Raw genomic sequence first — 13986 nt, 5'->3', positions numbered from 1 at the left:
CGTCACCTCAAAAGGTTGTGACTGGTTAACCCATTGAGACCTGAAGCCGATTCTACACGTCTCCTAAATGTCAACAGTATTCTGAAAAACCTATGTTTCTATATCAGTGGTGCTCAATCTTTTTCATGTGAAGGACCCCCAAAATAATATGTATTTGGCCGCGGACCCCCATCTCAAAATATTTTGTTCCAGGGACCCCCAGAAGCAAAGATTTGAGTTAAAAATGTTCGCTTTGAAAATATATATATTCAAAGATTTGCACACATTTTCACGAATTTTCAAAAATAGCAGATCTACAAGCTCGTAGCGCGGCACTCGGTGCCGCGCTATGAGCTTGTATATCTGCTATTTTTGAATAGCCCAAAGTGTAAAATAATGCTTTCTAAGCTCAAATCAAAAAATGACACAGTTCCAGGTCTTAATGGGTTAACAGGGTCACAACGATGCCACCCGCGTTGTCATTAGCAACGGTGTCAAGAGCCAGAGGAGATTCAATAAGCGACCGTGATCACACAGCGCTGCCACCGCGTTTACCACAAAGAGATTCAATCAGGCACAACAAGGCATTAACACATTTAGACCTGAGGCCTAAACGCCTTCGAAATCCTAACAGTTTACCAGAAGAACTTTACAGAATTGTCAACGTTCACTTATTATCTCTCTGCAGCCTCTGTAGCAGTTAGATGGCAACGTGAAATGACAGAGATACTAGGGCTGTGAATCTTCTGCTATCTCACCATTCGATTCCGATTCTTGGGGGTCACGATTCCGTTTTTTTCCCCGATTTTTTCAAAACAAACGATTCTCGATTCAAAAACGTTTTTTTCTGATTCATAACGATTCTCGATTCAAAACATAGGATTTCAGGATCTACTCCAGTCTGCTGGCATGAGAGCAGAGTACATTTATGTAGCTTTTATAATTGTAAAGGTTTTATCAACTGATAATAACGTAAACACACAAAGGTAAATCCAAGATCCCGCCAAAAAAGATTTTGGATATATATATATATTTTTTTAAATCTATATATTTTTTTTAATTTCTTTAAAACCTTGATTTTTTTTTCATTGCGATACTGGTAAACAGGAACTTTACTATACTACGTTAGTTCCATTGATACAAGCCGGAACACAATCAATTGATTTATCCCTCAAATGAGAGCAGCGACGTGAAGGCGCCGTGGTAAAGTCCCTGCCCACCACGGACGGAGGTTGTGGGTTCGAATACACCGTGGTGCCTTCTCACCGACGGATAAAATCAGTGGGATACAACAGCAGTCACAACACAGAAATGTGTGTGGGGGAGGAATCAATTGGCATAACGACTAAATTGTGGAGAAAAAGGGGGGTAAAATAATTGGCTACTCTAAAATTAAAATATAAAAAAAAGGGGCAGAAAATATGCTCTGAGAATGCACACGGCCCACCCATCTGACCACTTAACATGGCAGCCGTTCAGATGGGTGGCGGGCCACGAACGCTTTTTCGAGATTTTCAAAGTGGGCCCTGAACCAGAAAAGGGTTGGGAACCATAGCATTAACCCATTCAATCCGGGGAACGCATGTGTCATTTTAGGTTTCTTTGGCTATTCAAAAATAGCAGATCTACAAGCTCATAGCGCGCCACCGAGTGCCGTGCTACGAGCTTGTAGATCTGCTATTTTTCTAAAAATACTTGTGCAAATCTTTGAATAACATATATATTTTTAAGCGAACATGTGTAACTCACATCTTTGCTCCTGGGCGTCCCTGGAACAAAATGTTCGCTTTAAAGAAATATATATTCAAAGATTTGCACACATTTTCACATTTCTTTTCAAAAATAGCAGTTCTACAAGCTCATAGGGCGGCACCGAGTGCAGCGCTACAAGCTATTTTTGAATAGCCAAAGAAATCTAAAATGACAGAGATGCGTTAACGAATTGAATGGGTTAACTGTTAACCCATTCAATTCGTTAATCCAATTTGGAGGAAAAGGGCTGGGGAAACTACAATTGGGGTCAGTACGCCACGTTAAGGCTGGGTAAACAGCTGAAATTAATTTGACGTCTAAACACAGGTTTCTCTGGGGAACAGCCCCCCAGGCACTTCTCCTAGCCAACATACATGTTGACGGGACATTTGACTGAGTAAGCATTGTGTAAGGTGGGCGATGCTTTATTCAGGTCGTTCTGTCGTTATGCAAGCTATTCAAATATCGGCGCCGTCAGGTGGAAGCCTCGCATGTCCAAAACGGTTCTCGTTCAGGAAATGGAAGAAAAATGGAGTGGTCATTATTACCTTTTAATGTTTATTTGACAGGGACAATACAAAAAACAATGTATCAAGTGCTCGGATCCAATAAAAGATATATTTTGTTTGTTTTTATAACTTGATACATTGTTTTTTGTATTGTCCCTGTCAAAAAAAAAATTTTTAATTTGAATATTAATTTTCATAATCGAAAATACATATTTTCCCAATATTTGAATATCAAATATTCGTTTACCAGCCCTACTTCTGAGCGGCACTCTTGTACAATGAAGTAGTAGGGCACTCATTAACAAAACGTTGCTGTTTTGATGCTTTTGAATTTGAATCCTGGAAAGTATCCGTTTTGGACATATGAGGTTTTGGACCCCCCTCGCCCCGACAGAGACGGAAAGAAAATACCAAGCTGAATCACAGAGATACAAGGTTTCTGCCTCTACAGCAACGATTAATGTCACATTCCCAGAAATCATTTTCTATGACACGGCACAAGCCTTTCTGGAAATGTTTTCCTTTTGCCTGCACACACACACACACACACACACACACACACACACACACACACACACACACACACACACACACACACACACACACACACACACACACACACACACACACACACACACACACACACACACACACACACACACACACACACACACACCACAAGGTGGTAATAATTATGTCTTCTTCTGCTTTTCCTTCTTAGGTTTTAAGCCTGATTTACAGCTCCTTAACATACGGCGGTGTCTCCTGCCAAAAATAACAGATCTACAAGCTGACAGCGGTGTCGCAACATCCTCGTGCAATGGAGTATGAGTTTAACCATGTCAAGCCACGGATTCCATATGACGGATTTAGACTTCATCGCGTGATCTACAACACTGTTGACCAGCCTTTATGGGTCACAAATAAATATCCCTTATTTTTCGTTTACTACATAAAAAAAAAATATATATATATATAATTTCAAAAGATTAAAAAAAGCTTTTCATCAATGAAAAACGATTCCAACATTTTTCAAAAGTATTTCATAAATAAAATTCAAAGAATCTAATAATTTACATAAATGCATAGAAACAACGTTCAAGAAGTGGTGAAAATAGCAAATCTACAATCTATGACGCGTTGTAACCTTTTCACTAGTTTGGGTCCCGGGCAAACGTCTTTTGGGTCTTGAGCTAAAAGGTTTGGGAACCACTGATCTACAAGCTTGTAGATCAGCTACTTTGCGGCTATACGCTGCACAGCGCGCCAACTAAGTATAAATCAACCTTATGCAAGTGGGGGGGCTTTGGACAGAACATTTTCCACAATGAGGTCAACTTTTCTTCCTCCTCCATAAAAAAAAAAAAAAAAACTCCAGTCCTGTTTTTGCTTTAGTGCTGACTCAAGGATTCCTTACTGCACTGGTTCTCAAAGTGGGGTCCAGGGACCCCCAGGGGTCCTTGAGGAGGTTCCATCAAAATCAGTTGAACCACTTTACCCTCATTTTATACGTCAGCTATTCGAAAATAACCGATCCGAGCTTGTAGACCTGTCATTTAATTATATATATATATTTTTTAGTTTGAACATTTTGAACACATATCTTCCCTTCCCTGGCAAAAAAATCGTTTCAGATTTTACAGCGCTGAGAGCTTGTGGAAAAATCTTTTTTGGAATGTTTTGGAAACTCTTTTAACTGCACAAAAATCTGGTTATGTGGGTTCCCTGGCACGTAATATCTTTTTCAAATACATATCGGCTCTGTCGGGTGGAAACCTCATCTGTCCAAAAGAAATATTCATTTTCAGGATTCTAAATTCCAAAAGTAGCAGATCTACAAGCTCAAAACGCGGCGCGAATTCAAGCTTGCGGATCTGCTACTTTTGATGCTTTTGTGTGAAACTGTAGCATGATCAAGTAGGGCGTTAAAAAGACGGGGTGCCGTGATTTTCAGTGATTCCCCCCCCCTAAAACATAATCATTAGGTATTATGATTATACTAGGAGGAAGATTTTTTTCAAAAAAGTGTACAGAAAGTGTTAAAATTATGTTTTTATGTGGACACGCCTCCAGTTCATTAAGTATACCTGGTTCTCACCTTAGCACCTCCTCCACCACCTTAGCACCACCCACCTGTCCTAGTCCCTCCTCCTCCTCATGCCCACACCTGCTGTGTTATGATAATGAGGGGGAGGGTATGTTTTTACTATGTCACTAAAGCGCCGTTTCTCTATTGGCACGTTTGACCCTCAAGGTTTCAGCCTCCAGGTAGAAAGTCAAAATAGTCAGAGAAGACATAAAACACCATAAAAACACCACCAGGGGGCTTAATGAAGTTCTATCAACCTCATAGACGCGTGAAAAACAGAAAAAGTGCAAAACCATGGCACCACCTCTTTAAAATATGGAGATAAGAGGTTTCTGCCCGACAGCAATGAAATACATTTTTGGGGTGTTGAAAAACCGCTTTACAAAATGGCTGGGCTGGGCCTTACTGGCTAAGGCGTGGGCTCCGTTCTCCTCGCCGTTGGCGGCCCCTCCCTCGCCATTCTTGGCTCCGCCGCCTCCTCCTCCTCCCGGGGGCGGGGCCACGAGGCCGCTGGCGCTGCCGCCCGCCGCCACCTCCTGTTGCCTCTGCTGCTGGGCCAACTTGTCCCTGTAGGCCTGCTGCCGGGTCTGCACCACGTCGGGCATCACCGCGTCGATCAGGGACAGGGACTCGATGGGCCGCCCGTCAAACAGCGTCCCGTCCTGTGTGTACAACGTGACGCGGGTGTTTTACTTTCATTGTCATGTGAATAATTGCGATTAACCCGTTCAGACCTGAGGCCGATAAACAGTTTTTTTTTTAAAATATATTTTCTCACGATTTTTCAAAAATAGCAGATCTACAAGCTCATAGCGCGGCACCGAGTGCCGCGCTATGAGCTTGTAGATCTGCTATTTTTGAATAGCCCAAAGAAATCTAAAATGACACAGTTGCGCTCCAGGTCTTAATGGGTTGACAATTGAATCGTTTATTTGGCTTTGAACGCCATAAATAAAAATGGCATTCATGTCTTTTGTAAACAAAGATTGCACAGGGCAGAAGACGACAAATAACGTAAATATACACAGAAATGGCTAGCAATGACTGGTACCAACAATCAAAATAGGCCAGAACAGGCCATTCATTCATTTAGTGATTTCATACCGTCAAAAATGTATTTATAATTGACTAAAACAAAATCAACAAGCTCACAATGCGCATCGCAATGCACATTCTGAGCTTTAGGTAGTTCTTCCATTTCCACTCTTTGTTTAAAAGAAATGAAATCACTCATTAATGTAGTCGAGGCATTTTTTGACAATCTATGCCATTATGCTGTGTGTGGTTGTTGGGGGGGGGGGGTTACTGACCTCGTTGATGCTGACTTCAGCCTCCACATACTGCAGACCCTTCTGGATGATGGAGATGAGGGCAGCGGGGGGGACCAGCGCTCCGTTGATGTTGGACTGGCTGATGTGGCTCTCTATGCCAAAGGTGAACGCTGAGTGGGAGAAGCCTGGAGGGAGATGAAGGCCAGTGTAAGGAGCCACAACACTGTTTTTTTGTTGTTTTTTTGTGTCGTTTTTATTTTGTTTTGTTTAGGCCAGCGGTTCTCAACCTCTTCTTGATCACGGCAGTCTTTTGGCCGTGCATACACATTTTTGAGTGGTGCCAGCCACTCCTACACTTGACCGTGTGTGTGTGTGTGTGTGCGTGCGTCCGTCCGTCCGTTTGAGCACGGCCTCCACAGCTGCAGCTGATTGCAACACAAGGATGCAACCAGTTACACTAATTCAAAAGGCACCACTCTCTTCACACTGGGTGTGATTTTTATTTACAAGATCCAATAAGCGTCTGTCAGTCAGACGCCGATTGGCTCTTCCACATTTTGGTTTCCTGCAAAACCCAGCGCTTGGGGCCAGACCGGTCTGCCGGAAGACGCATGATAATGTGAATTCACGCGACCCGGGATGTTTTACCAGACTACGAGGATTCGGCGTCGCCATCCTGCTTTGAACGTTGCGAAAAATGTGGTCATGCACTAGAAAAGTGTAGGTGTACACTAGGGCATTCACCGAATAGTTGAATATTCGAATATTCGAATATCAAAGCCACTATTCGACGTTGTAAACCGACGTTGAATAATCGCTATTATTTTTATTATTATTCTTCTTTTCATTTTTTTGGATTATTTTTTTTAGATTTTGTTAATTTTTCTTTTTTAGCAGGGGCTTCTCAACAGCAGACAAGCAGCTATGAGCTCTTGTGTTTGTAGTTCTCCTAATCCATTCATGGTTGATTGTTGTCAAATCATTTCATACTGTATGTGACGTTGTGCCGTCACTCAAAGTGTAGTGGTGCGCTGAAACAGCAGCGCGCATGCCAGAAAGATGCCTTGTAACGACCGGACCGAAGGATGGAACTGTGGTTGTTGTTGAACATATTGTAGATGGGATAGGCTTGGAAAATCATTTGACTTATTCCAAGTTAAATTAACTGAATTAATAAGTTCGCTACGTTTCTTTTCAACCAGAGCCGTGGTATCGCAGAGCAGAGCAGCAGCAACGCATGTTATGCTAGGCTTCGTCGTAGGAGAGTGTTGTAGCGAAAATAGCAGATCTACAAGCTCACAACGCGTTCATCCGTGAGGCAATGTGCACTTGTACATCTGCTATGCCTGGACCAGCTGATTTGGGTTTAGACCAATCAGAACGCACAGCTGGCTTTCATTAGTTAACCCTTTAATCGCTGATTGTTTTCAAGGCTTGCAATACGGCATTTTAATGATAAAGGCTCGTTTGTATTGGATGAAAAAAATATTATATATCACTGTCGAATAATCGAATATTCGACTACTTTTAGGTCGAATAATTCGAATGCTAAAAATCACTATTCGTGAATGCCCTAGTGTACACTACACTTATCTCTGCTGTTGGCAAGCATAGCACGTATAAAAAGCAGGCCGTGTGTGCACCAGAGAAAACCTACCTGACTCTTGCAGGTATCTGTACACCAGGAAATTGACCTCATCGCTGCTTATGCTCATTTTCACTCCTGGTGGTTAAACCATCTGGTCAGCGCAGGATAGGAGCCTAGGAGACAGAGACAGAGAGACAGACGTAGAGACAGACAGAGAGAGAGAGAGAGAGAAGATACCGCACATTCATTTGTTGCGCAGATACAAAACGCACTAGACTGACCAGTGGTCAGTAGACCATGGTACGTGGCTAGATGCAAGCAGAGCTGTCACACACAGGAGCACGATGATATAACACACACACTGACAGAGAGAGAGAGACAGAGACGTCACCTTGCTTGACCTACATCTGGCACTTTAACAACGGCAGTGTTTCCCAACCCTTTTGTCCTTGGAGGACCCCGTTCTTACATTTGACATAAGCTGACCTCCCCCCACACACACACACACACACACACAGGCACGCCACTATATACCTCTACGACAAAAGCAAATATTGCAGAAACCAGCTCACAAAGTGTCGCACCTCGTCATATTGTGAGCCTACAATAGGGAAATTTGGGGCTACCTCCAAACAGACTAGGCCACGGCACATTTGGTTTCATTTTGTACACTCTCAAGAGTTACAGACCTGTAAGGGGTCCATTTGGTTCCTACTACTATCAATCATTTAGCTGGGGGGGGGGGGGGGGGGGGGGGGGTCCCCGCCTGATCCCACTTTGAGAACCCCTACATTAACCCACAACTGGAAATGATTAGCGGGACCTTTCCTGGCCGGGCAGATCGGATCGGCTCTCGTGGACCAAAAAAAAAAAAAAAAAAAACTCTGAAGAAAGACGGGGGGCTTTTTTGAAACTCCTGCAATAACAGAAACTCGCTGCATAGTTTTGCGTCCCTGCGTCGTATTTCTTCAAGCAAGAAGCCACAGTGTTTTGAACCACGGGCCTGTGGAAATAAACGAGAACTTGGGAGGGAGGGAGCGGAGGGCTGCCCTGCCAGCCCACTGCAGAGTCAACATGACCCCCCCCCTTCGCCTTACCAGAGAGCTTAGATCCACAACTATAATCAAATCACGGGCCCTGGGATCCAGCACAAAAACTTCACCCAGCCCCGACCACCAGGAAAACTAACTAGTGGATTTCTTTAAGTTTTTTTTTGGGGGGGGGGGCTTTTTCTGCCTTTTTATTGATAGATACAGTAGACCGACAGGAAATGGGGAGAGAGAGAGATGGGGAGTGACACGGAGCAAAGGTCGTCGGAATCGGGATTCGAACCCACGACTTTTGAATTTAGTTGCTGTCGGGCAGAAAGGCTTTTTTTCTTTTAAATTAATGACCTACTTGATCATACAACAGCGTCACACAAAAGCATCAAAAGTAACAGATCCACAAGCTGGAAACGCGGCGCGAAACGTGGTTCGCGGCGCGACAATGACAAGTTACAAGGCACCGCGGGTAAACATTAGTACCTAACTTGAGGATATGAGAACAGACATTGTAAAAAGAAAAACAAAAAATACTCAGGTCCATTTCTTTTCTTGAATATAACTCCTAAATTACTCTGGGTGACATGACTAAAAAGCTGAAGTGAAAAATATGTTTTACCCTTAGAGCATATCTGTGGTCATTATAGGGAGGGACATAATTACCAAATTACAATATATAGGCACACACAAAAATATTATTCAAATTACATTTGTGTGTAATTACTTGTGTAATTACAAACAACAACAGCATGCATGACTATGATTACATCAGCAGGTACTAACAAATGTTTATGACACCATCCTGTCAAACAATATTCCATACAGAGGTATAATTCATTATGCTAGAGACTAGAGAGCAGTGGGCCAGTGCCGGGTATTGAATGTCAACAATCATGGTTGCCGCGCGTCACAAACAATGGTGTTTTTAAATAATTTAACAGTACACTAAAATATGTTTCTGAAACCATTTGAGGCCAGAAATGGTCTATGCAGTAACAACTACAGTACCTACCATCCAAATTTAGAACAATCATGGGACAATTCTCATTCTGCTACTCCAAAATGTGGAATGCCCTGACACCAGCCATTAACCCTTTAAGACCGGGAAGGCATCTGGTGTGTCATTTAAAGATTTCTTTGGCTATTCAAAAATAGCAGATCTATAAGCTCATAGCGCGGCATAAAATCGTGAACGTTTGTGCAAATCTTTGAATATATATATTTTTAAAGCGAACATTTTTAACTCTGTTACTGGGGGTCCCTGGAACAAAATGTTTTCAGATGGGGGTCCACGGCCAAATACATATCATTTTTTGAGAACCACTGATATTATAGCAACATACTTCTTCTTTTTTTTTAACTGTTTTTTGATTTTTTAAGACATTTGTAGAAAAGCAAAAATTTGAGTTACAAATGTTCGCATAAAAAAAAAAAATATATTTAAAGACCCACGATTTCCACGAAAAATAGCGTATCTACAAGCTCATAGCGCGGCACTCGGTGCCGCGCTATGAGCTTGTATATCTGCTATTTTTGAATAGCCCAAAGAGATCTACAAATGACAGAGATGGGTTCCCGGTCTGAATGGGTTAAGGGATGTGTAACACTGGTTTCTTTCATAATTGTCCTGAAAAAACTCACATAACATACATAAAATCAGGAGACCACAAGGGGAGGTAAATGTGATTTCTTGTGTACATATAGTGTTTGCATTTGCTGATGACATGTATTCTTGTGTAAATTATGCTACGTTGATGAATTGAATACATAGGACCACAATGGAAACAAGTCCCCGGGACTTTTTTTGTGTTATCCTTTTAGCCTCAATGTCTTCCTGTACCACGAGTTGTTAACATTTCTGTCTAATAAAGTATTCAATTAATCAAATCAACAGAACCGTCAGCAGCACTGCCTTGTTTGAGATTATGTTTTACTATGTGGACCCGACCTGTCATCCAGGCAGGTCATGGCACTCAGCAATAAAATAAAATAAAAATAATATCTGTGCTCATAACCAGAAAAAAAAGACTTATGGACAGCCGGGGTGGATGTTGGATGCTGCATGCAGTTCAGCCCAGTCTCTCCATTGCATAAGACATGAAACTCAAACGATGCCATTGCAAGTGTTAACATCCAATAGACACATACATTTTCAAACTCATACCACTGAATGCATGGAAGTCTTAATTGTGTGTCCACTCCTGAAATGTGTCCCTAAATGGATGGTATGGGCATGATGTGAAGTGATATACATACTGACCATGTGATCAAGGTGTCTTCAAATGCTCATCATAGCTCTGTTGTCTTGAGCAGATGAACTTGGGGCCTCTAAGGGAAAAAGAAAAATACATTTCAGTCAAAATTATAACTGTAACTCCAAAGTAGGGCTGCAAACATCCATTATTTTCTTAGCGATTATTCTACCGATTACTTTTTCGATTAATTAACAACAGTTTTGTTATATTAAAACAAATTATATATCGTTGCTGTCGGGATGAAACCTATCTCCATATTTTAACGTGTTTTGTGTAAATTAACGCCCAACTTGATCATACTACAGAGTCACGCAAAAGTAGCAGATCTACAAGCGCAAAGCGACACGTTTTGAGCTTGCAGATCTGCTACTTTTGCTTTTTTTGAATTTGAATCCTGAAAAGTAACAGTTTACTTTTGGACAAGGTTTCCACCTGACAGATGATACTAATCAATCAATTAAGCACTCAGGCATTCTTCTTCTTCACATGGCTATTTTCACCATTTAATTTTTTTTTGTACGTTTTGGAAACTTTTCGCCGATAATGACAAGTCAAAGATAAGTATGGATTATTGTATTACATTATTGATTCTTTTTTATAATGAACTAATCCTTATTATAATTATAAAATGTAATGGGGGCATTTTATTACTGTAAGTACCGTAAGCATTAGTAAGTGTTTGTTTGCACGGAAGGTCTAAGAGCTGTTGCCACCATCAGAAAGCAGAAGAGAACAATGAATGAACAAAGGGGTGTGTCTGTCTGTCTGTCACTGCTGTCTAAGAAACTGGGTCAGGGGTGGAGAAGCCAAAACAGTGGCTTCTTGTGTACCAACAGGTCAGTCAGCTTGATGCTACGTGGCTGACAAACCAGAAAGGACTATGACATACTTTTTAAAAGGCATAGAATGTAACTTTGCCCTGTGTTTACAGAACAAACCGATATGTACACTTATTTACCCATCATTTCCCTCTGTGGTGGCGTTTACTTGCAGAAACACATTGCCCTCCCGCTGTATTTTTGGTTAGTTTTGGCTGCCCAAAAACATCCCCGTCTACCAAAACAAAAACACTGCAACAGGTCAATGTGTTTCACACCAACCACACCACTCCAGTGGCTCATAACTGCTGGTACTGAGGGAAATGATTGGTAAAAAATATATATGTATTGTTTTGTTATGTAAACACAGGGCAAAGTTACATTATGCCTTTGAAAAACTCAATTAACTGTACCAAAGCGATTTGCTAATAAAAGCATTTCAGTTACCTAGTTTCATTTCAGTTACCTAACTTCATGCTGCTGCCAGAGCAACAGAATTGAGGTCACGGACTACAGTGGTTAGTTTCCATACACACACACATACAAATGTTTACAGTACATACATTATCATTGTTTCACATAATTGTGATTAGGCGCGGCATACTATAATCTTGTTCTTTACTACGGTTCCATAAGGAGTTGTGTAGGCCGTATGCGTGACTCACAGCTATAGATTTGCTGCAGGCAGATTGTACATGTGTGTTATGTCACCATGGTGGTGTCTATAATAAACAACCAGCGTGGCTTAAGTTGCCACTACGCCCACCCCCCCCCCCCCCTCTCCCTTCCATCAATGGGCTCAGCAAACCGCCTTGGATAAGACAATGACATCACTATCGGAAGTGTGTACAGTACACTTTACAGTACAGCCTTGTAAAGTGGTTTGCTCCAGAGTCGAGATCCAAAAGAGAAATGTGATGTCTCCCCTGGACCCAAAATAGTGAAAATACCAGATCTGGTTATGGGAAAAGGAATATGAAATTCTGCTGAATGTATGACATTTCTCTTTTTTAATTTCAGATGTAAAGTTTTTTTTTTTTTTTTTTACCATTTTGAAAACTTTAGGGAAAAATTAGGGGGGACATTTCATAAAAATGTAATAAACGGGTGGGAAAGGGATATTTACTAAAGTGTTTGGGAAACACTGGCCTAGTACCTTCATTTTGCCCTCGAGTCATGCCACAAAACATGACCTAATTTTCAACTAGTAGTGTCATCACTTTTTCAGTGGAACATGGGACATGGGACATCTGCCTCGCGTTATAGACTCGTGCAAGGAAGTACTGTACATAAACCTGCTTAATAATTCATTATCCACAACCTCACAACGTTGTGAGCTTCAATTTCGGCGCGCAACACCGTCGTACGACGCAGTTTGTGACGTCACTGGCAAATCCTTCTCATCTTCCCCAGGGCAGCCACCTGAAGCTATTTCACGACAATCAATTTGTTCTACAATCTAACACGTAGCTTGTATATCTGTTTGTTTTGGTCAGTACATACAACGCAGTACGTATTAATACATTAAAACAGGGTGAAAACTGCGTCCCACCAGCCAGCTTCAAGGGACTGAAACATGCGACAGTAGTTCCGCCGGAAATGGGCATGTCTGCTTTCAAAATAAAGGCATTGATCGCTATTACAAATATATATATATATATATATATATCGCGAATAGTTATTTGTGTGTAAGAAAAAAAAACGTACAAACTGCACCCAGAAGTCCCAGAGGAAATAACATAAGGATAAATCCCGAGTAAAAAAACTAACTAGCTCCTGTGTGCTAGCCGTTAGCTTCACCGTCAGATCACATGCTGAACACCGGCAAAGCAAGGCGGTTTAAAAGTGTTCCACTTGCTGCAGAGGGTCAGTGGGTGTTAGCTAGCCGCACACCACTGTCTAATAACGCGTATAACGCCGTCATTAGACGGAAATAGACCCTATAAACCACGTCAAGTTGAAGTGGATCATCGGCATCCCCTCCAACACATCCTAAGTGCCGCCGATCACCAGCCAGAGCGACGATTTCAAAGCCTTCAGCGAACGAGCTAGCGGTTAGCACTTAGCATAGCATAGCTAGCTCGCTAGCTCGCCGAGGCTAAGCTAAAGACAAGAAGAAGTAATCCCGTACCTTTCTGCTTGTCTTATTCTAGCCCCCCTGCTGTGATCGGAAACGTGACGGCGTGCCTCTGTTGTTGTTCGATCAGACCGTGTTATCTGCACGTATCGATCGCAGGGTTGATCAGATGAAGGCTCATCATTAAAAAAAAGCTTGTTGTATGTTCAACACACACAGAGCAGAGCTACAGGGTTGCCAGATTGTGTGAGAGAAATAAGCAACCGGGTCTATGAAAACAAGCCCAAAAGAAGCGACTGTTATAGGCCACACGAGCGCTTTAAACCTAGCGGTATATTCATGGGCTATTTGAAAATAGCGGATCTACGAGCTTGTAGATTTATTTATTTTTTATCTTGAGGGGGAAAAGGGTCAAATGTGAAAAAAAATTGAAACATTTTAACAACACAAATCTGGTACAGGGTTCCCTGGCAGAACATATCTTTAGATGGGAGTCCGCAGTCAAATACCTGTTAATATGGGGGTCCTTGACATGACAATGGTTTGAGAACACTGGATTATATTAGGGAACAAGCCCAAATAAGCAACTACACTTTAGAAACAAG

The 13986-nt window shown here is 41.8% G+C and overlaps 1 protein-coding gene across 1 annotated transcript in view; it reads right to left on the bottom strand.

Annotated features, from left to right (window-relative positions):
• LOC311044748 (F-box-like/WD repeat-containing protein TBL1XR1) overlaps nucleotides 1-13591 on the bottom strand; it is a 30161-nt gene extending 16570 nt beyond the window's left edge. The window contains exons 1-5 of the mRNA XM_084056510.1: nucleotides 13436-13591; nucleotides 10492-10559; nucleotides 7258-7361; nucleotides 5640-5785; nucleotides 4736-4991 (exon numbers count right to left, since the gene is read on the bottom strand). Of these exons, the coding sequence (XP_083912636.1) occupies nucleotides 4736-4991; nucleotides 5640-5785; nucleotides 7258-7315 (460 nt within the window). The 5' untranslated portion in view covers nucleotides 7316-7361; nucleotides 10492-10559; nucleotides 13436-13591. The remainder of the gene's footprint in view (nucleotides 1-4735; nucleotides 4992-5639; nucleotides 5786-7257; nucleotides 7362-10491; nucleotides 10560-13435) is intronic.
• Nucleotides 13592-13986: the final 395 nt, after the last annotated feature.

This window comes from Gymnoscopelus microlampas (genome assembly GCF_963454915.1).
Source record: "Gymnoscopelus microlampas genome assembly, chromosome: 5".
NCBI lineage: Eukaryota > Metazoa > Chordata > Actinopteri > Myctophiformes > Myctophidae > Gymnoscopelus > Gymnoscopelus microlampas.
This window is presented reverse-complemented; position numbering and strand designations above follow the sequence as displayed.